General features: G+C 54.0%; 1 protein-coding gene across 1 annotated transcript in view; it reads left to right on the top strand.

Moving 5' to 3' along the window:
* Positions 1-21,187, top strand: part of FSTL4 (follistatin like 4) — a 526,907-nt gene that overhangs the window by 398,460 nt on the left and 107,260 nt on the right. Inside the window, exons 6-7 of the mRNA XM_029941169.1 lie at positions 1,934-2,127; positions 5,986-6,109. Of these exons, the coding sequence (XP_029797029.1) occupies positions 1,934-2,127; positions 5,986-6,109 (318 nt within the window). The remainder of the gene's footprint in view (positions 1-1,933; positions 2,128-5,985; positions 6,110-21,187) is intronic.

The following is a 21,187-nucleotide window of genomic DNA, read 5'->3' as shown; positions in this document are numbered from 1 at the left end:
CCCCCCCCCCCCCCCCCCGCCGCCGCTCCGTCCATCCTGCTTAGCCTGGCCCACCCCTCAGGTGGCCCTGCTGTGCGTGGTCCCTGCAGACCGTCCACACAGCGGCCTCCTTCCCATCCACACTGCTCGTGTCCTGTGTCCTGACTTCTGCTCCATCCTACGCTGCTGGGGGCTGCTGGGGGAAGAAGTTTGCCCAAAACAAACTTTTATCCAGGCCCAAAAAGAAGAAGAACCCAGCAGGCTCCCACATCTTCCCCAGGACAGGAGTGATTCTGTAGTGGGACAAGGCCACTGATTTCAACGCCATGACTTCTTGGAACTGGAGAATCTGGTTTCCCAGTTGGGAGCCCTGAAAGCTCCCAGGGATGGATATCCTCCCAGACCAGAGAGAGGTACTAGCCAGGTTAGGGGTTGGGAGAGCCATACTCATCAGAGCATGGAGACTCCCGGGAGCAAATAAATTTGATTATATTGAACACAGCAATTGATTTTTTTCTAAATAAACATGCAGGAGAAAATGGTAACAGGCATCTGTTTCTGACGAGAATCAATTGACCCCAAATTAGAGGAAAATCTAGAAACACAAACAAGCACAAGAAAAAGTGGTTGGACCATCCAGGCTTGTCTAGCGAGGGAGGGAGGGAGACAGACAGACTTCCCCGCGAGTCTTTCCCCACCAAGTAGCTTCCTTCTTTGTTGCTCTTCAGCAAATGTGGCCCTAGTAATGAGGAAGGGACAGCAGCTACCATTTTATGAGCCTTTATACGGTGCCAGTGCTGAGCTCTTTATGTGTGCATCTCATTTAATCTTTGTAACAGCCCCACGTGGAAGGCACTGTTCTCCCCACCTCACAGATGAAATCACAAGGCACAGCGGCAAACCCAGGACTCAGCATCAGGGGACTCCAGAGCCAGTGCTCCCCAACACGGCTTGATATTGACTCTCCAGCCCTGAGCTGTTACCTGGGGCCCTCACCTGGCCCTGGAATTGAGGGGAAGAGCCCCAGGCCCAACAGTCCCTTCCAAGCAGCAGGCATTGGCCTTTGATGGGGTGGACAGTGAGGACCCACGTCCCTTCCCCGGGACTTAGCCAAGCCAAGGGCCAAAACGCTCCCTCCCCGGGAGGTGGGGGTGGAGCTAGTGGAGCTATCCTGCTCCCCTAACTGCCCCACAGCCTCAGCTCTGGGCCGAGGCCTGTGTGGTGTTCGCCCCAGGGGGCCTGTCCCCAACAGGATAAACTACTTCATGTCACAGGGCATCAGGGGCCTCATCTGCCAAAACACCGCATGGTTCTGAGGCTGTTCAGCAAGTACGCCTGAGATAAGGGACCCAAGAGTCATGGGCTGTGTGCTTCGGTTTTCATTTCTTCAAACTCCATTTTGTTTCTTGGTCATAGACTTGTGTACACGTGTTTGTTTTGAAGTAATCCAGCTCTGGGGATGTACCTAATTAACTTAAGCAGGGCTTATTAGTCCTCTTAACTAAAATTCCCTAATCTATGAGGCCAAGTATTCAAAAGCAGCCTTTAAGGTAGGATTAAGGCAAAGACGAGCTATTACAAAATAGGATTGGGGCCGGTGTTCCTAAGTCTGCTATGGGGCTGCCGCTGGGAATTCACCTGGATGAACTTCCCCAGTGTATCTGGCAGAGTTGCTCCGTGTCTGGCCTATGGTAGTTGTTCAGTAAATATTTGTGGGGTGAGCACACTGGCCCCTCCTAGCGCGTGTATCCTGTGAAACAGATTCAGTGCTTCCCTGAACCCATATATTGATGGGATGGATTGGCAGGCGGATGGACAGACAGGTCCCATCTACACCAGGTGTGGCCCGCACTGCCCGTGCTAGATGCCCAAGGCCTCCTATGAGTGGGAGGGACAACATTCTCTCGAGACCAAGGGAGGAGCCTGGCTGCACTGACCTCATGCTCTCCTCCAGGTGACCCGTGCACCATGGCTGACTATGGCCGCCTGAAGAGTGTCCTGCTGGCGCTCCAGACCCGCCGGCGGCCAGTCCCAGGAGGTGACAGCCGGCAAGACCCTGCGTCCCAGAAGCGCCTCCTGGTGGAATCTCTATTTACGGACTTGGATGCAGACGGTGACGGCCACCTCAGCAGCTCGGAGCTGGCTCAGGTGGGTACCCCGTGCGCGCAACCCCGAATCACCGAGGAGCCCGGTTTCCTGTGCTGTGCGTAGATCAAGAGAACCACAAGATCCACGCGAGCACAGTCGTTTCTAACTGTTTCTCTAACGGGAGAGGTCTCTCTCCTGCAGGAGCAGCTTCTCCCCTGTAAGTCAGAGAGCTCACGTTCAGGGCCTCTGGGAAGATCTCAGTGCCCTCTTCCCACCCGCCTCCTTCAGCCAATATTTACAGGCGCTCTCAGCTAGCCGGCAGAATACACACTTCAGAGGGGCTAGTGTCGGATGTTTTCATCAGAAAGTAAATCTTCTCTTCCTTAAAACCTCTACTCTGCTTAGCAGGAATGTTGAAAGGAAGTAGGTCTTGCTTCCGCGAAGCACCTTGGGGGCTCTTTTTGGTTTTTTTTAAACAGGATAACAATGGCTTTTAATTTTTAATCTACTAGTTTATTTTGAGTGAGAGAGACAGTGGGAGAGGGGCAGAGAGAAAGGGAGAGAGAGAATCCCAAGCAGGCTTCACACTGTCAGTGCAAAGCCCAACACAGGGCTTGATCCCTGGAACTGTGAGATTGTGACCTGAGCCAAAATTAAAGAGTCAGATGCTTAACAGGCTGAGCCACTTGGGCACCCCAGGACCTTGCCCCCTTTAGGGCCCAGGCTGCTTTGCTTTGAGGAAGCCCTGTATCCACCTGTAAACTGCGCTCTTGCACTTGAGCAGACGCTTAGACTGGGCCCTGTGGTTTGCCTCCCTCCGCAAGCCGAGCACAGGTGTCCCTTTCTCCAGCTCTGAGGTGGTGCCGGGCAGTTACAGTCTGCAGCAGAAAGTGAAGGAGTAACTCAGGGCACCAGCCCCTGTCCCCTGCAGAGAGGGCCTCTAGGGTGCTGGTGGTGGCCGGGTGGGCCAGGTAGGTCAGAGAAGAGCCTGCATTCCTGCTCCTGCTCTGCTGGTCTCCCTCCAAGGGCCTGGAGCCTGCCCGGCCAGGTGCAGAGATATGCAAGGAGGGCGAGCTCGGCCCCGCCAGGAGGGCTAGTGGGGTGGGGCCAACTCTTCCTCAGAGCCCACAGAGTGCCCACCCAGAGGAGAGACAATGTAGATGAGCCCCCACCTTCGATGCCACTTCGAAGACATCCTTCACCTGGCACAGTGACCTTATCAAAGCTGTAGCCAGGTCACTAGGAAAGGCTGGGCGGCCCTAGCATTTACCGAGCATCCACCGTGTGCATGGCACTAAGCAAGGCCCTTGACTAATGACATAAGAAACACATGAGAGTCCCTTCCTGTGTTGTATAGTAGCTAGGAACTCAGACATGCTGCTCAAGCTTCCTGAGTTCAAGCCCCACCTCCAGTATCTACTAGCTGGTGGTTCTTAGGAGAAGACCTCGGCTCTCTGGCCTTCCGTTTCTTGTCTGTGACCATCCCAGGGCGGGCAGGTGGGTGAAAGGAGCTAGGGCATGTGAAGTGTTCAGCATGGTGCCTGGTACATGGTACCCTCTTGGTGGGTGATAGTGCTCAACACCCTTGCCATCATCATTGTCTGTGTTATTATTATGTCTCCCTTAAACCTTTCGGCCATCCTCTGCTGTAGGAGGGGGTACTCCTTTACCCTCACTTCACAGATATTTTTAGATGAGGAAACCAAGGCTCCAAGAAACCAGGCAACTTGCCTGAGTTGTGTTCACTGTCGAGAACAGGATGGAGCTCGGGCAAAACCCAGCTGGGCAGGGATGGCTGCATGGCCCGGTCAGTTAAGCATCTGACTTCAGCTCAGGTCATCATCTCACGGTTTGTGAGTTCGAGTCCCTCATCAGGTGAGTATGAGCCCTGCTTTCTTCTCTCTCTCTGCCCCTTATGGGATTGTCTCTTTCCCTCTTTCCTTCACTTACTTGTGCCCTCTCTCTCAAAAAAAACCAAAACAAAAGGCCCCAGGTGGGCTGGTGCGTGCACACCTGCTCATCTCACAGCACAAGGGTCTCCCTGGGGGAGAATGGCTCCCACAAGAGGGCTCCACCTTGTCCTCCTAAGGTCTGTGAGGCCAGCAAGTGCCCACAAAACCCAAATACAGAGCAGTCACCTGGAGGCTCTGCCACGCAGGATCCCCTTCTCAAGGCCGTCTACTCCAGCCAGTCCAGAGGCTGCTTGCAGAGAGGACACTGGGAAGCACAGAGCCTCAGGCATATGCCAGACCCTGCTGTGCCCATCCAGCCCTGGGCAACACGTGCCAGTCGATCCAGAGCCTGCCCCCCAGGAGGCTTGCTGCCCACGGCCTCCCGGGCACACACCATCCCAGCCCTGGCAGCCATCACGTGACCCCCTCCACGAGTACTCAGCTCCCAGCTATGGCTAAGACCTCCAAGGAGCAGGGCCAGCCACCCGCAGATGACCCAAGCCACTCTGGGAAAAGCCCAGGTCCTGTCAGTTACAGGTACCTCGCAAGAACAACCATCTGGCAGTTCCCCACGCTACAGGCTGTTCAGCACCGGGAACAGGTGGATTTGGCTTGTCTCAGACAGAAGCACTTATGAGCTCTTGCTGCCCCAGCCCCACGTGGCTCCCAGGTGCTGACAAGTAAACAGAACCTTCCTGGGCATGTTGCTCTAACCTGGCAGGCACGTGCTCTTAGGCACCTGAAGCCATTAACATGCATGGTAATTGGACTAGGATTTCCTCTTTAAAAGTTAATGTATTTAAAGTCCATTTCATAAAAGTGCAAGCAGAGCCCAGCTAACGTGGGCCTTTCCTTGACACTGAATCAAAGGTGTCAGGGAAAAACTTGTCAGTCCCATGAAAAGTTAATCAATTTCCAATGCAGAAATAGACAAGGGGAAATTTCCATCTTCGGAAGATTGATTTCTGGCGTTATGGTTGATCTACCTTTTATTGAACACTCACTTGCTAGGTGAAGGGTCATTTTTTTTTAACATTATCACATTAAATTGCCTTTAGCACATCAGGCCAAGCTGAAATTGTTAAAGAGAAAATGTCTCTGCCCTCCTCTCCCCACAAAATAAAATGAAGTCACTTCTTTTTTTCCGAGATTTCATTCTCAACATTTTCCTTGCAAGACTTTAGTCCCAGAAACTCCAGTATCTCGGTCCAGCTGAGTGAGGGTGCCTGGGATTTTCACCCTGAGTCACCTTTTGGCATCTGGCTGGCCCAGAGAAAAGTTCATAAAGGCCCATCCGTAGCGCCATGCAAGAATCCCAGGAGTAGACATTTGTGCCCCTGGCAGAACGAGGCGGGTAGAGGCATAGAGCTCAGGCCAAGTCAGTAGAATGGCAGCTGCCCCTTCTGGGAGGACGATGCTGTGACTAGAGGTGCTGCGCCGAGATCGGTGAGGGCTTTTGGGGTGCAGGGGTCAGGCAGGCACGCACTGATGGAGCAGTGACCTTCCACCTCTCTGAAACTAGGAGCCGGGGCCTCTGCTGAGCTCAGCCACTGTTTCTTTACTGAGGTTCTCTGATCAGGTGCCTTCTTATCCCTGTTTCCCCATCTATAGCATGAAGGGGTAGTCCAGGACCCTCAAAGCCCCTTCCCAACTGAGACTGTCTGGGCTCTGTCCGCCCAGATCAGGAGAAAACACACCCCAATGCTCATCCTGACCCTGCCCCAACCACTGTGTGACCCTGGGAGAGTCCCTGCCCTCTCTGAGCCTCAGCTTTCTCATCTATAGAATGAGAGGGTCAGGCAAGACAAAACCACAGAGCTTTGGGTGCCCCCCATGGCCCACTGGAGTCCTTACCCCCCACCTCAGGCAGTGACCACAGCCCCTCCTGGCCCGAGCCATTCTCCAGCCATGCCTACAGCCCTGCACTCAGTCCCTGCTCTGGCCTCATCCCTTTCCTCACCCACAGCCCGTGCTGAAGGAGCAGGACCTGGAGGACGGCTTCCTTGGGTGCTCGCCGGGTGACCTCCTCCGATTTGATGACTACAACAGCGATGGCTCCCTGACCCTCCACGAGCTCTACACAGCTTTCCGTAAGTCAGCCCCATGCGGGGTGTGCGCGAACAGGCTTGTGTCCCCAGGCGGGCCCGTGCCTCCGGGTTGCAGGGCTCTGGTGTCTGTCGTCGGTTGTCTCCAGCGGTGGTTTCTTTCATACATGAGATCAGTTGAATTTGTCTTGCAATGAGCCTGGGCTTTAAGAATAGGGTAAAGGAGCTTGGGTGGGGAGAGGGAGCGCTCGCTCTGCTCCTTTTGGATAAAGTCTCTTGCTGTTATCATTGAAGGAACCCAGGACTGTGATTTAAGTGTCACTGGGAGGGCACTGCCAGACACCGGAGGGAGTCTGTGCATGGAGGGAACAGCTTTTCAGGTTTTCCCCCGGTTGCAGATCCTGCAGGAGGTTTCTGGAAGCTTGGCTGGCAGGAGGAAGGGCCTTCAGTAGAGAGCTCACAGAGTTCAGCCGGGAGGAGAGGGGAGGGCGGTGCTGACTCCAAACTTGAGACAGGAGGGAACACTCTTGGCCCCAAAGAGATGAAGCCCCTTTATGGCAGTAACAGCCTCTGCGTAAAGCAGGTGATATGTGCATCCTGTGTGAGGCACCCTTGGACATGACCTGCACACTCACTGCTCCTACCAGCACACTCTGGAATTTGGGAAAAGGTGTGAGACCCCCCCCCCCCGCCGGGTGCACTGAGTACTCACACCCACAGATCCTCGCGTCCTCTCCCCCGAGCCCCACCTTCTACCTGGAGTTTCACTTTTCAGAAAAATATTCCTGCTTCATGTTGACATTTGGGGCTGTTAGTGCAAACATTCACAAGGCCTGAGAAGCAGTCCTCGTGAATCACTGACAGAAGGGCTCTTGTGGTGGAGAGAGGAGGTACTTGTATGACATGAGGAGAGAAACGAGTAGGACTCTTCCCTGCAGAAAGTCCATGAGCTTGACACAGGGGCGGGGGCAGGGAGGGCTGCCTTTCATAGTATCCCTGCTGCCGACGCTCAAAGTCCAGCCCCCCGTTCCACGGCTCTGCCTGATGTACTGTGACCAGGTGCCCATCCTCCCCCTGCCTGCCCACCTCTGAAACTCCTATCGACGAACAGTAGTTCATAATAAGGTGTGAATGACTGGTAGGCTTAACCTGCTGTGGGAGGCATTCATCTTGTGGATAGAGTAATTTATGCCTTGAAATAAATCTCTACATCTTAGAATGTGTAGCAATATCAGAAACTCCCTAGACCTAGCTCATGACTAGACCAATGACTAGATTTGCAGGAACCTTGTACTTAGAGAACTGGTAGCTTTAAATCAGCCATGGTGGGAGGATTTACACCACAGAAATTCCTACCACACAAATGCTACAAAAGTGGGGGGCACTTTTTTCCTCTGGAGAGCCAACTGTTAAGCACTGACCTGCATGTCACGGGACAAGACCCTCCCTCCTGTCCTCAGCGTCCCCTCCTGCAATATTCTCTCCACCTTACCCACACAGGGGTCCTTGGTGATTCTCATCCCATAAAACATGAACAAGAAAAGAGGGCATGTCGGGGCAGATGACAGGGAGGGCAGCCCTGCATGTCAGGAAAGCAGCATCCAGTGTTCTGGGCTCTGAGACATTCCCAGCAGTGCTTTCTGCTCTCGGGCCCCTCTGCAAAAGGTGCTAGGCAGGAAAATGTCAGTGCATAGAGCCAGGGCCCACGGCTGGACTTCAAGGGCTTGACGGATGCACCAGGCATCACTACTGAGATGGCCCATGATGACCTCATGAAGCCGAGGATGGCACTGCTTAGGACCATCCTGGCACCTGGTGCCACAGAAGCCTATCCTTGAGTTCTGTTTCTGCAAATCAATCGGGGCCAAAGAGCAAACTATTGGCTTTACTCTTGAGGAGATGCAAGCATCCCCATTGCCCTTGATGAAAAAGAAGGCCTCCCCGGTCTCCCTAATGAAGGCCATTATAAACATGAGCTACCCATGGAAAAGGAGGCACGTTGTCACTTCACCTCTAGCCAAACGTCTCATGCGGAGCAATGTGGTATGTGTTTCCTTCATTCCTGGATTATTATTTGAAAAGCTTTATAATCATCATTTTTAAAGCAAATTAGATTCTGCTGTCGCCTTGGACTTGTTTTGAACCAGGCAGCCAAACCATTCATCACAGCCCAGCCCAAAAAATAGATATGCAATAAAATGTAAACTCACAGCCATTAAGGAAGCCACAAAATGAGTTAACCCAGCCATAAAGGGCTGACACGCGGCCACTCAGAGCATGCGGCACCAATGGTTTTTCAAAGTCACGGGGATTCAACGTGAAATTCCCAGAGCTGTGGGAATGAATTTATGGTTCAGTGAATGTTAAATAGGTAATTCAAATGAGACATAGGTACAACTTATTACCCAAAAATCAATAGACATTAAAGAAATCCTACTAAACCTCAGAAAGCAATATCTCAAACATTTCAGCAACAGCATTTTGGATTTAACAACTGGAGCTGATGGGCTGTCATGGGTTGCGACTTTGAAATTATATTTTCCTTTCTGCCAGGGTCCCTGGGTATGAAGCAGGATGGGATCTGTGGGGTGCCTCCTGGCAAGACTTGGTCGCTCCATTAAAGGATGGGTCTAGAAGACTTTTGCCTGAGAAGTGGGTTGTATTAAGTTTTTGGTGTTGGGTTGGGTGGTGGGTTGTGGGGGGCGGTCTCCTAAATCATGTCTTCTCACGCAGCTGGCTTAGCTCACGCTGGGCCGGTGTGTGCCACTGTTCGCAGCTGGCCAAGGGCACTGCCAGGAACCCCAAGGCTGGTGACTGCCATGCTTAGCTGAGCTGGTTCATGGTGGGGTTCCCTGCAGAACAGGTGACCCCTCCCCTGGGAGGAGCGCAGAGGCCATGGGAGTCACTCCTGTGTCTGTCACACAGAGCTAACTCTCCCAGTCACCCATCTCCGTACACTGACAGGCATGAAATATAAGGGTGGCTTCCCTCTTTTCCTCCATCTATCACCTGAACATTCTCCTCAAGTGGCTTTTGGCTTTTCAGATCACAGGCTGATCTCGGAATTAAGGGCACAATGTTCTCTCAGCACGTGCCCTCCACCCTCCCAGCACCACCCCCCACCCCCCGCCCACACCAGCCACAGAGTCACCACTCCTCACTGTGAGGCAGAGGCCCAGGCCCCAGGGTCCTCGGTGAGCAAGACAGGCCCTGTGCATGCATCACAATAAATTAATCTCAAAGTTTCTCATTTAAAAGGCTTTCCAATAATGCATGTTTCTGCACTTTTCTGAGCGTTTGGGTTGGGATCATGGGGGAAACATATTGCTTAAATGGGGATTTTTCTCTCGCTTTCAATTCTTTACAAGCACCTTCTGCTTTTTAGAAAGATACTTGTCCTTTTAATTGATCCTGTGAGGGCGACGTGTGGGATGGGAAGAAAGGGTTTGAGCCGCGAGCAGGGTAGGATGCAGGGCTTCCCATGCTAATGTGCTGGGATCACAGATACCCCGTGTCACGGAGGAGGCCCGCAGGGAGGGCCGGTGTGGGAGCAGGACACCCTCCCTCCGCTCCAGGCAGACAAGACAGGGAAGCGGTTTCCTCCGATTATTGCACTGCCTCTGTATCCAGGGCAACTCTGTGAAACAGAGGAGATGGTCACCTGGCGAATTTACCGCTGTGTTTCTGCCGTCCCTGCTGCAAAATGGCCACGCCCTTATCCTCTGGAAAGACAGATGCCTGGTGCAGGCCAGACACCGAGCCAGAAGCGCCACCTCAGGCAGCCCTTCAGCCACCCTGCGCTGGGCACAGTGCTAGGACTAAACACCCAAACCCATCTGGCTCCTTATCTGTGGAAAGTATCCAGGCTTGGTTCAGAGGGCGAGAATGCCGCTTTGTCCCCCTCCGTCTGGTTCCCGAGTTTTCAGTAGTGAGTACCAAAATTCCAGAGAGCAAAACTTTCTTTCATTCTTGACTTTGGAGAGCAAGCAACACCTGTGCACGGGCCTTGGTGCTGGTGGAGGCCCAGATCATTGCTTTCGTGACACCCTAAACCCCAAAGGGAGAAACTGGTTGCCTCACGGAGAACGTGCAAATCCTGTGTCCAGAAAATCTGCTCCGATGCCCTTGGTCCCTCATGTACTCAAGGGTGTAAAACAGCTAAACTGGAGCGGCCAAGCAGGAAGTGAAAATCCAGAGACAGGAGGTGCTGTGAGGCAGAGGTGAGGGTGCTTTCTCCTCCCTCAGGTGTACAGAGAGGTCTCCAAGGAGCCTTCCTTGTGAGCGTGCTCTGTGCCCCTGAAGCCAAAGGCAGTGTGCCATCAGAATGATTTTGCTTGTTAACCACACTTGAGTTAATAGTGGACTCTTAACATCGAGTCCTATAAAACGATACCTCACATTAATCATGTGTCAGTACTGTGTATTATGACCCAGTTTTACAGATGCAGAAACAAAAACTCAGAGAACTTATATGGCTAACCCCCAGTCACACAGCAGAACTGTGATTCAACCCAAATGCCTAATTCCAGAAACTTCTTGTGCATTTCAACGTACTTCACGACTCATTGGCATTGTCCAGTAAGGAGAGTCTCACTGTCACCACAGCGTGTTTCCCTAAATTTCAAGTCCAAGCTCAATGCTCTCCTCCTCTAGGAAGTCTTCCTCGATTTCTCTTCCTTCCGCAGAGCCCCACACATCCTCCTCTGGGTGCTGACATCCCTGAGTTCACCTCTACACAGGAACAAGTCTGTGGCCTGATGGTTCAGTGTCAAACCTTGTTCAAATCCTCATTCTGCCACTTACTAGGTACATGACCTTGAACAGTTCTTTACCACAACTAAAGCTAAGCATCAAGTTCCTCATCTGTAAAATGGCATAGTAACCACCACATAGGTGTACTCAGGACTAGTAAGTGCTAAGTGCTAAGTAATCATGAGCCAGGTAAATCAGGGACAGACGTGAAGATTTTTGCGTGTTTTCCCACACCCCCACCGCTCCCAGCCCTTTCACACGGTGTCATTATTATCCTGCCCCAAATTAGTGCAGAGGCCCCAGGATGCCAGCCACTGTTTTACTTACCAGGCCTAGCATGGGGTCTGGCACCCAGGAACCCATTGGCCCATGTTAGTTTAGTGAGGGGATGAAGCAGACCTCTCTGCTTGCCAGAGGTCCAAACACAGTGTACCTGTCATTAAAGGTCCCAGAGGTCTTTGCATGTCTCTTGGGGAGCAGAGGAAGCGCCTCATTGGAGCCAGGACCCCTGCTGGGGGGCACCAGCCAGGTTGGACCCAGCCAGCGAGGGCACCCCTGTGGCTTCCCTAGCAGCCCCAGACATCTGTGATCACCTGGATGAGGGACCGGAGTGTGAGGTGAGCCCTGATGCCCACATGGGCCTAATGCCTCCTTAATGAAGACAAAAGCCACTTGTCCCATAAAGCTCCCATCCTGCTCCTAGGGCCACTAATTGGCCATTCAGCCCTCCTCAGGATAAGTGTTCTGTGAGGCTGTTAGGCTACCTGCCCGCTGCTTAATTACCTCTACCTGTGACAACTGGAGATAAGTGCTCCTGCTCTGTGCTGCCTTGGCCAGGGCCTGTGGCCCACGTCCCCACCCCCACGCCATCACACCCCGGCTGTGCATGAACCAGGCACAGGCCTTGTGGCTCCTGCCCTCCCACCAGGAGACTGGCCTTCCGTCTCTGTGTGCATGCACCCTGGGACATAATTCATCAGCATACGATGTGGGGTTGTACTTCCTCAGAGTGTAGCTCCTGAGACCTGAAGCACACTCACCAGCGCAGCTCCAGCTGGGCCCCCAGGGCCACTTACCTCCCACCTGAGGCCACAGCACAATAGCAGGCACTACACCCACAGAGCCTGCCCCCCTGAAAACTGGTGACCCAGGTCTCTCGAGGACATGCCCTCCACACCAAAGCTGGGCCCTGGTAGACTAGGAAGCCAGGACTCTTGAGCAAAACCACTGAGCACGGACACCCAAGCTCCCTGACTCAGGTCAGTGCCAGAAATATCAAAGGTAGCAGTACTAAGCCTGGATCATTGCGGGAAGATAGGGCAAGTCTGCCCTGAAGCTGGTGTGGCCAGGCTCCGGGAAAGGAGGGACAGCACCTGGCTGGTGGTGGTATGGGGGTCAGGGGGTGCAGGCCTACTGTCTCCACTCAGGCACAGTTGGAGGGCAATGTCCATTTAAGGAGTAGGCCAGCTGACCAGAACATTTCAGAGGCACCGGGCCAGGGCAGGAAGACCATGCATGAGGACGGGTTCTGAAGCAGAGACTGGGGAGGATAAGGAGGAGGAAAGCACTAGGTCAGGAAACACGCACAGAGCCCACTCCCTGGCAGGCGACACAGCTGTGAGCAAGACCAGGAGGCCGTGCCCACTGGGACCTTGCAGGCTGGCACCCAGACAGCAAATAAACAAAGTAGGAGCTGGGACAGGACAGAGCCCACCCGGCTTGGATCTGCGCAGGCCTCTTGAGCCGGCGCCCAGCCTGGCAGGAGCCTGCAGGTGTGCTGGCCCAGCACGTCCCTGGGGAGGGCCCTGAGGATCAGCTGGAGGGCTGCCCTCGGCCCTGGAAACCCCCTCTCACCTTCCTGTCCCCACTGATGATGGTCAGGACAGAAAAGCAAGCAGGGCCGCTATGTAAGGAGCCGTCCCAGGGCCTGAGCTCCATCCTTCCAGGTGCGTCTTCTCGGTGGGCACATGCGCACCTGAGGCATGCTCGCCCCTCCCTCTGCCCCACCTGTGCTGTGAAGGCCATCGCAATCGCTGGGCTGGGGGGATGGTCAGTGAGCGCCCCTCCCTAGGGAGCAGGGCTGGTGGACCGAGGACCCCTGTGCACATAGCAGGGCTCTGGTGTGGGGCCATCTGTCCCTCATCACACCATGGAAGGGTTGGCTCTGAGCCAGAACTGCTGTTTGCTGGCCCGTCTTGCCCTCTGCCAGTTTCTGCCTCTTGGGAGCTTCAAACCCAGACGCCTCTTGCCCACGTTTGCTCCTATCAGCTGCCTCATCGGCCTGCAGTTTCCAGCATTGTCTAGAGCTGAGTCTTCAAGCACTTTCCATTTTTAAAGATCCCAGCTGGAAGCTGTCAATGGCCTCAGTGCAGAGCAATTGAATGGTAGAAAATGAACTAATTACAGGTTGTTATTGAAAATCTATTATATACAAATTGCAAAGAAAACTCATTAAAATATGATACTTTAGTGCTTTAAAAAAAAAAAAAAAACAACCACCTCCTCTTGGAGGAAGAGGCAGGGGCAAGAGATGGCTGGATCCCTGCTCCTCATGCCCCAGGGCGAGGATCCCCGGCAGGTCTGCAGGTGGGGCTCTGGTCACACAGCCCAGCCTGACATTAGGCACTACAGAGAAACTTGAAATTTTGCATGCGACAGAGAGCTCTCTGAATGTTAGTAAATACTCAGAAATGGCTGCAGAGGAAACAAAAAATTTCATTACAAAGATATAAAAGGAGAACAATTTTAATGGCAGCTTCTTACCAGGTTAGCGCCCTATTGTCCTCATAAATCTCGGGGTTTCTGCAAAGCGTTTGTGGGAACTTCAAAGGACTTCAACATGCAATTAAGAACTCCAGGTCACATTACCGATTTGCACGCTTGCTCCACAGCACTGGAGTGTTGAGAAGCTTGGGGATGTGAACGGCTGAGCCACCCCAGAGCCCAGATCTCAAAGGGGCTCCTCGGATGCCCAGGCCTCTTCCCAGGCTCCAGGCAAGAGCCCAGGAAGCAAGCGGAGGGCAGTGCAGGGGTGTATCTCAGCCCAGTGCCACCTGGGCCTGCTAGCCATGCCTGGGTCTCAGTGTGGGGGTGGCCTGGGTGGCAGGTGTAAGCTCTCTTAGCCCTCGGAAACCCTTAGTGCTCTGAGATGTGGAGAAGGCTCACCCGGTGTGTTTCTGAAAAAAGAGCCCTCCCCAAGGCTGTACACTTGGAGCACAAAAAACTTGGCCTCTGCCTCTGGCCTCTCCTTCTCTCCAGCCATCTGTTTTCAGGCTCTGTGACAATGCCCCTCAAAACCCTTGATCGCCACCACTATACAGGCCCAGCTTGTGGGCCCTGCTGGGGAGCAGAGGGGGACGTGAGGGCTCTGCTCACATGTGCATGGGGACTGAGTGCATGAACAGCATGTGGCCCACACTTGGGCCTGGGATTACTCACGAGCCCCAGTACCAGGGTGGCTCCGGGCAGGACACTGCTGAAGAGCTTGGCCCTGATGACAGGAGGGACTTGGAGAGACAGAGAGAGGTGTTTCTCCCTAGAGAGGAGGGCAGAGCAGGGGATGCCCAAGCTGCTGCCGACTGCCAGAAGCAGGCCTTCAGATGGCACCCGAGGGGCCAGTTGGAGACCTCAGACCACAGCTAATGCCCCACCTTGGGTCTCCTCTGTGTCAGCAACACCCACTGGCTTGTTAGTCCCTGTCTTATGGTTACTGTCACTCATCAACCCTCCAGCCTCAAAGGCTGAAGGCACCCCATCCTGACCCAGGGCCCAGTGCCTCCTAGGCTCTCCCTCTGGGCAGGAAAGATGGTGGACGGTTGAGTTATGGGCAGAGGCCCAAGGACCAAAACCTCCTGAACAAAGATGGCAGCAGAAGGGTCAGGGCAGCAACAGACCTAGGAGGCAGAAGAGGGGAAGGCGAGGAAGGGCTGCCTCTGAAAGAGGCCTTGTTGCCTGAGGCATTTTGTTCCAGCTGGAGAGCAAGGCAGGAACAAGTGAGAGAGAAGCCTGGAGCTTTCCAGGAGGTGGATGCTCAGCCTGGTATGTAGTAGGTGCTTGATAAACATTTGCTGAAAGGACTAAAGACCATGATGGATGGATGGATCAATCCATCAATCGATCAATCGATTGATTTTACTGGTCATAAAGAGAAAAGGTTGAGAGTGGTTGTAGCAGTTCCCAGACAGGTGGTGGAGCGCATCCTATCACCCACATCTGGTTGGCTGCCCCTGTGACTCCACAATGGTGTTGAGCTGGCAGAGGAAAGAGAGGCCATGTGACCTGCAGTCAGTCCCTCAGCCTGGAAGGCCCCCACCCATGCTCCCTTCCACTCACTGCTGTCCTGATAGAACCTGTCTCTCCCCAAAAGCTAGCCTTCCCCCTGACCGTGCAGAGCCACCCTTATAACTCTGCCATCTGACAAACCCTCACCAAATGCGTCCCGGAGGCTCCCAGGCTGGACACTATAAGGAGTCCTAGGGCCAACCGGAGGACTGGGATTGAAATGCTCTTTGCAGTAAATCGGGGACCTGGGAGGTGTTGCCCACTGATGGAGGGGCACACATTCCGGTTCTAGGTAGAAGGTGAGTCTGCTCTGAGCCCCGAGTTCTAGCTCTCACAGGGCTCGGTAGGGTGCTAGGGGCTGCAGGTGTGGGCCTCTGCTTAGGAAGGCTGCTGCCGTCCTTGGCCCAGTGGGATCCCAGTTGGTACTGGGATGAGCAAATGTGCAGCAAACTTGGGCTGGACTCAGCAGGGGCACATGAAGGAAAATCAGTTTAGTTCTTGCCCCTGCAGACTCTCCCATGATTCCCGAAGCTTCTGTTGCCTGGGGGCTGAGGTAGAGGATGAGCTGAGGATCACCCCCATAGGCAGCTGCCACACAAAGTGGCCTTACTGTCGCCCTTTAAAACATGGGGCTAATTAGCCGTGGTTTCCCACATCCACCTTCAGCCAGGATTCCAGCCACTTGGTGCCATCCCTTTCCTCGTCCCGCTCCACACGTACTTGTGATCTGCCCAGGGAAGGTGGGCAGGAGCCTGGAGGGTGAGCTGCCCCAGGCAGCCCACAAGCTGGGCCCTTGGAGAGCCATTCCTCTCCAGATGGCATGGGCATTTTGTCTGCAGACAGGTGCTTCGGGCGCAACAACTGTTTGTACATGTGTCGGGACTGCAAATCGCATCCAGGTGGGACGGAAATGGGACCCCAAGGACCCCACCCCTCTACAGGTGGCGGAAGGGGTGATGCGGGCTGGCAGGTGTCTCCTGTGAGCAGCTACTCTGGGTTCTCTTTCTTCCCAAAAACTTTCAAGCCCTCCAGACAGGGCCACTCCTGAGTAAGTGCCCGCCACATGCCACATGCTGACCCAGGCACCTGGCAGGTCTCCATCCTCATCCCCCGAGTCCCAGAGATAAGGAAACTGAGGCCCAGGGAGACTTGGGCCTCCCCATTCCAGGGCGCTGGCCACATGCCCTGCTCTCCCAGGACCCTTTGGAGTCTCCATTTCCTCCCCCTAGAGACCCAGTTCCGGAGAGGCCACTGTGACCTGTGACAGAGGGGGAGGGCAGAGTGTGGGACCAATGAGGCAGAACCCTCTCGGAAGGCCTTCACCTTGTGCTGTTACAGAGGCCAGGGTCTCTGCACCTGCATCCTCCGTGTGGTTCCCCTCCATGTCCGTGTGCCACAGGTGTTTCAGACACATGACCCTGGTCCCTTAGGACCAGTGACCTTCAGCTCTACAGGGAAACAGGGCCCCGAGGAGCCCCCTGTCACACAGAAAAGGCGTCTCCATGCTCCCTGAGTGATCGGGTCCCCTGTGGAGGGATGCTTTCCTCTTAAACACAAAGCCCATCAAACACCTATCCCATCTCAGCTCACGCAAATAAATGCACTTCCAGAGACTCTTCTGTTTAGCCCCATCCAGCCCAAGTGTTGGTCCCAACTTCCAAAGTCTGCCTCTGTGCAACAGTGCTTAGAAGTGTGCTGGCGCTTGACAGCAGGTTCAAAGTCAGGGAGAGGACAGCTTGGAAACAGGAGTCACACGGTGCCTGTGTGTGTGTGTGTGTGTGTGTGTGTGTGTGTGTGTGTGTGTGTGTGTTCAGACTGCCTCTCACTCTGGAAGCCGGCTGACAGGCCTCAGAAAGCTGACAGCCAAGGACGTGCTGACAGGAAGCTCCAGGCTGAGCACTCTTCAGGCAGTGGCTCATCAGTCCACCTGTGGGGGTGCCATCATTCAGCCCCCGGGGCACAGTGGGGGACTGAGCGGATCTGTGGAGGCTGCCCACAGCCAGCTCGGATGTGACAAATGGGAGTGGGTTGAGAGCTGGGCCTAGAAGAACCAGAGATCAAACAAGGGCATTAAGAAAGTTCCCAAGCTAGCCCCTGACAGCTGGAGGTGCTGAGTGGACAAGTGGACTCAGTGACGCTCAGAATCTCCATGGAGACAGTGGCCGTCATGTCTCCTGGGCCATGTCCCTGCCTGGAGAGAATGAGGTACATGTGGCATGTGGGTTGAATCGGGCATCCTGCTGTGTTGTGACCATGCCTGCAGCTGTCCTCCCATAGACCCTGGATGACGGAGGACGTGGGGCATGTACGGAATCCCCATCCTGCAGAACAGTGCACAGCTGATGGCTAGCACTTTCTGCTGGAGCTCAAATGGAGGAGGCAGAAAATGGGAATGTTCCCCAGCATGGGGGGTGTGGGGACGTCTGCTACAAGGAAGGTGGGGATTTGGAAAGAACAACAGTGGTCACACCTAAAAGGAGACTTGGAGGCAACTTGTATGCCGTAACCTATGCAAAGGTCTGCCCTATAGATGTTCTGATTGTGCCCTACACAGTTCAGAGTTCTGTTCACGTTTCCTGGGGCCTCAACCTCCCAGCCCCACCATCACCGAGCAACTCCCTCCCCTGACTGCCAGTCAAGGATGTGCACACACCGCCAGGAGGGGTTGCTGGGAGAGGGCGGGTGAGGGGGGAGACCGTCCAAGTGCTGGTGGTGTAGCTTTCAAGGCAGCAGCAGCCTCTGGATGGAGAAATGGTTATCATCTGCACCTAATTGGAGGGCATGTCACTGTGTGTCCACTTTGGATGTGTTTCTTGCATACTTTAAGTTAACAGTGAAGGTACGGGCTGAGCAGGGCTCCTTGGCCTCCAGAGCCAGTTCTCCATCATTCAGAGGCTGAATCCACTTTGGATTCTTCACGCGCAGACTCCCAGCACCCTCCCAGGTTCTCAGCCTCCCTGCCTCCCCACCTGCCAGCCACCTCCTAGTTGGAGTTCAAAAGCAACCTTGGGAAGGGGGAACAGAGACTGGAGGAAGGAACGGTCACAGCAGCTGGATGTGCTGTGGATTCGTGGCTCTGGGCGGTGGTGGTTTTAGAGAAGAGGGGGAAGCCAGGGTTAAATGGTCATAGGAGGAGGGAGGGCCTTATCTAACCGTGTGGGCCTGCCCAACGCTCTGCACTCATGTGCCTATTTCCCTTTGAAGTCAGGATAGGGTATTGATCTTGCTTGGGGTGAAGGGCACAGACCCAGACCCAGCCCATGATCCCTGGCCTCCAGAAGCAGGCCCCAGACCCTGTGTGGGCAGCCCTGGCTGGGCAGCTGGATAGATGAAATATTCACAAGCCCAGAGCCTAGGTGGCTCAAATTTAAAGGCCTGTGTTGGACCAGACTGGCTGCACCAAGCCTCGCCCTGTGAAGAGCAGAGGCTTTGTGATGTCTGCAAACAGAATGTCTGCCAGCATGCCTGGCATGTGGGGGGTGACCTTCATCACAGGAGAGCAGAGTGATCCTTACAACGGCATAGCCACAAGGGCCTTGGCCGAGGCCTTAGTCTCACCGAACATACAGGGATGGCCTCCTGGGCATGTTCCTAACGCCAAGTCAGAGATGCCCAGATGCCTGGGCACCTCCAGGGTGGGTGGCCTGGCCGGTAGCTGCCCCTGCAGTCCCTGCCGAGGACAGTAATCTTCCAGAGGGGACTGAGACACCCCAGGGAGTGTCACACGCATCAGCACTGTGGCTTAGTTCCCTGGAGGCAGCTTTCAGATGTGACAGCCATGGTGTTTGAACACAAAACAAACAGGTTGGGAAGCTCCTAGGAAGTGTGAGTTTAGGAAATGGCCCACATGAAAGCAATAGGCGAATGTCTGCTCTCAGGTCTCCTCTCATGGCTAGCGCCTGCTCCTGGAGAATTCTGGGCTGGACACGGGGACAGTGGTGGCCCTGCTACTTTGTCTGTAAGTTGCTTACTGAGGAAATAGTTGAGGCCTCATGACGGGGAAGCCATCCCATGATGTGGCGGGACATGGAGGTCAGCATGTGGTGCAGAGGCACCGGGGCTTCAAAACAGGGCATCGCGAGGCCCACGCCCGCGAGTGGGGCCGAGCTTACTTCTAAAGCCATAATTCATCTTGGCCAATAGGAGCCTTAACAGCGGATATGTGTTGAGTGCTTACTATGTGTCGAGGTATCATCTAAGTGAATTCATTAATCCCTACAACAGTCTACGAGGGAGCAACAGTCATTAGCCCCTTTTTGCCGAAAGAACCCAAAGGCACCACGCGCTGCATGTCAGAGCTCCAGAGTTGCAGTCCAGGCTATGAACCTGGGAGTCTGGCTTTGGGGCCTAAGTTAAGCTATACTGGCACTCATTTGTGGGGACATTTGTGGTCCCCAATATATGCTTCAGCGGGCCCCTTGTGGCACCTCAAATTGGGCCGTATTGGCCTTACACATCCTGGTGCTTAGAGAGGGGGAGTGTATCCAGAGAAGGGGACACTGATGGCCCACAAAGTCCAGCCCATAAAAAGCACCCCGATTTAGAGTCTGCCCTACCCAGCAGAGTCTGCACAGCACTGTGGTGGGGTTTCAAGGGCCCGGACCCCAGTGGGGCCAGGACTGAATTGGGAAGCACTTTCGGAAGCTCCATGTGTCCAGCCCGAGGCTTGTGTGGGTCCTAATGGACAAGAAGCTGGGGCCAGTGGGGCACACAGTAGTCACACGTAGGAGGCAGGCGGTCGGAAGCTGTGGCCAGTCGCTCTGTTGTGACACTTGTTATTACTAATAACATTTATCGTTAACCAGTTCATCAGTATCTAGTGACAGTGGTCCTCATGAAAAGAATACCCTTCAGCCCCATTTAAGAGCTGAGGAAACTGAGGCACAGAAAGCTTAAGTCACCCACCTGGGAGTCAGTAGGCCAGAAATTCAAAACCAGGCACTCTGGCTCCAACCCCCCACCTCCACCCCCTCCACCCCACCCCCACCCTAGCACATCTCTGACAAAGTCACATGAACCTGACTCGAAGCTTTGGCCTGAGAACAAATTTGAGTCCCCAACTCCACTCCTGGCAACCCGAGGCTCCCCCACCCCATCTTTGTGCCCAATTTAACCACAAAAACTGAGTTTTCTTTCTTTGATTAAGGGACTGATTTCTCATCTATCTGCCAGAGATGTTATAAAAATCAATTAAGACATTTTGCACAATGCTTTTGAGATCTGGTATGTGGAATAGGACTGATTAGTGCAAAACAGTTCTTTGGTAGTGCTGTTTGGCATGAAAACTTGGACTCTTGTCTCTTATATAGAGCCTTTTTTTTTCCACAATGTTTTCCATCAAAGGGTACAATTACTGATTCTGGAGGGCAGCCTGCCGTGGTGGAGCCAGGCAGGTTCATCCCACCCGTGTGGCCTCAGAGGTGCCCCCAAGGAACCCTCAGCTGTGCTGGCATGATGCCCCCGCCACCCCTAGCCCCAGGGTTGGCCTGCAGGTGAAGGATGCTCAGCTGTGGAAACAGAGCACATTCACACAACAGAGACTTCCTGGCAGGCACTTCTAGGCCGTGCAGGGTCAGCAGGTTTCAAAATAGACAAAAATCCTCACTCTGTGGAGCTCGCATTCCAGGAAAGAGACACAGATAAACAACAACAGGAACCTAGATTAGAACCTGAGAAGAGTGTGGAAAACAACTAGAGGAAGACAAAGAGCGGGGAGGGGTCTTACAGGATTCAGGGAAAGCTTCACCGAGAAGGGGCATGCTGAGCCAGACGCTGAAGGGGGAGGGGCACTAGCCGTGAGATCACCTGCAGATGACACTTCCTAGACCCTCAGGTAAGAACAGGTCTGGAAGCTGGGATGGCATGCGAAGGAGGAAGTGAGGTCAGTGAGGTCAGAGATCCTGGGGGGACCCCAGAAGTCAGGATAAGGACTTGTTTTTACCTGGGTGAAATGGAAAGTCTTTTGGGGGGGTTCAAGTTGAGGGGTGACTTTATATTTGAAAGGAATCACTCTGGCTGCTGTTCTTAGAAGCAAGACTAGCAGGATAGGGTAGAAGCAAGCAGATACAAAAGGGAGGCTATCACAGCAAT

Source organism: Suricata suricatta, chromosome 6 (assembly GCF_006229205.1).
Source record: "Suricata suricatta isolate VVHF042 chromosome 6, meerkat_22Aug2017_6uvM2_HiC, whole genome shotgun sequence".
Classification (NCBI taxonomy): Eukaryota; Metazoa; Chordata; class Mammalia; order Carnivora; family Herpestidae; genus Suricata; species Suricata suricatta.
Note: the sequence above shows the minus strand (reverse complement) of the source record. Positions and strands in the feature narration are given on the sequence as shown.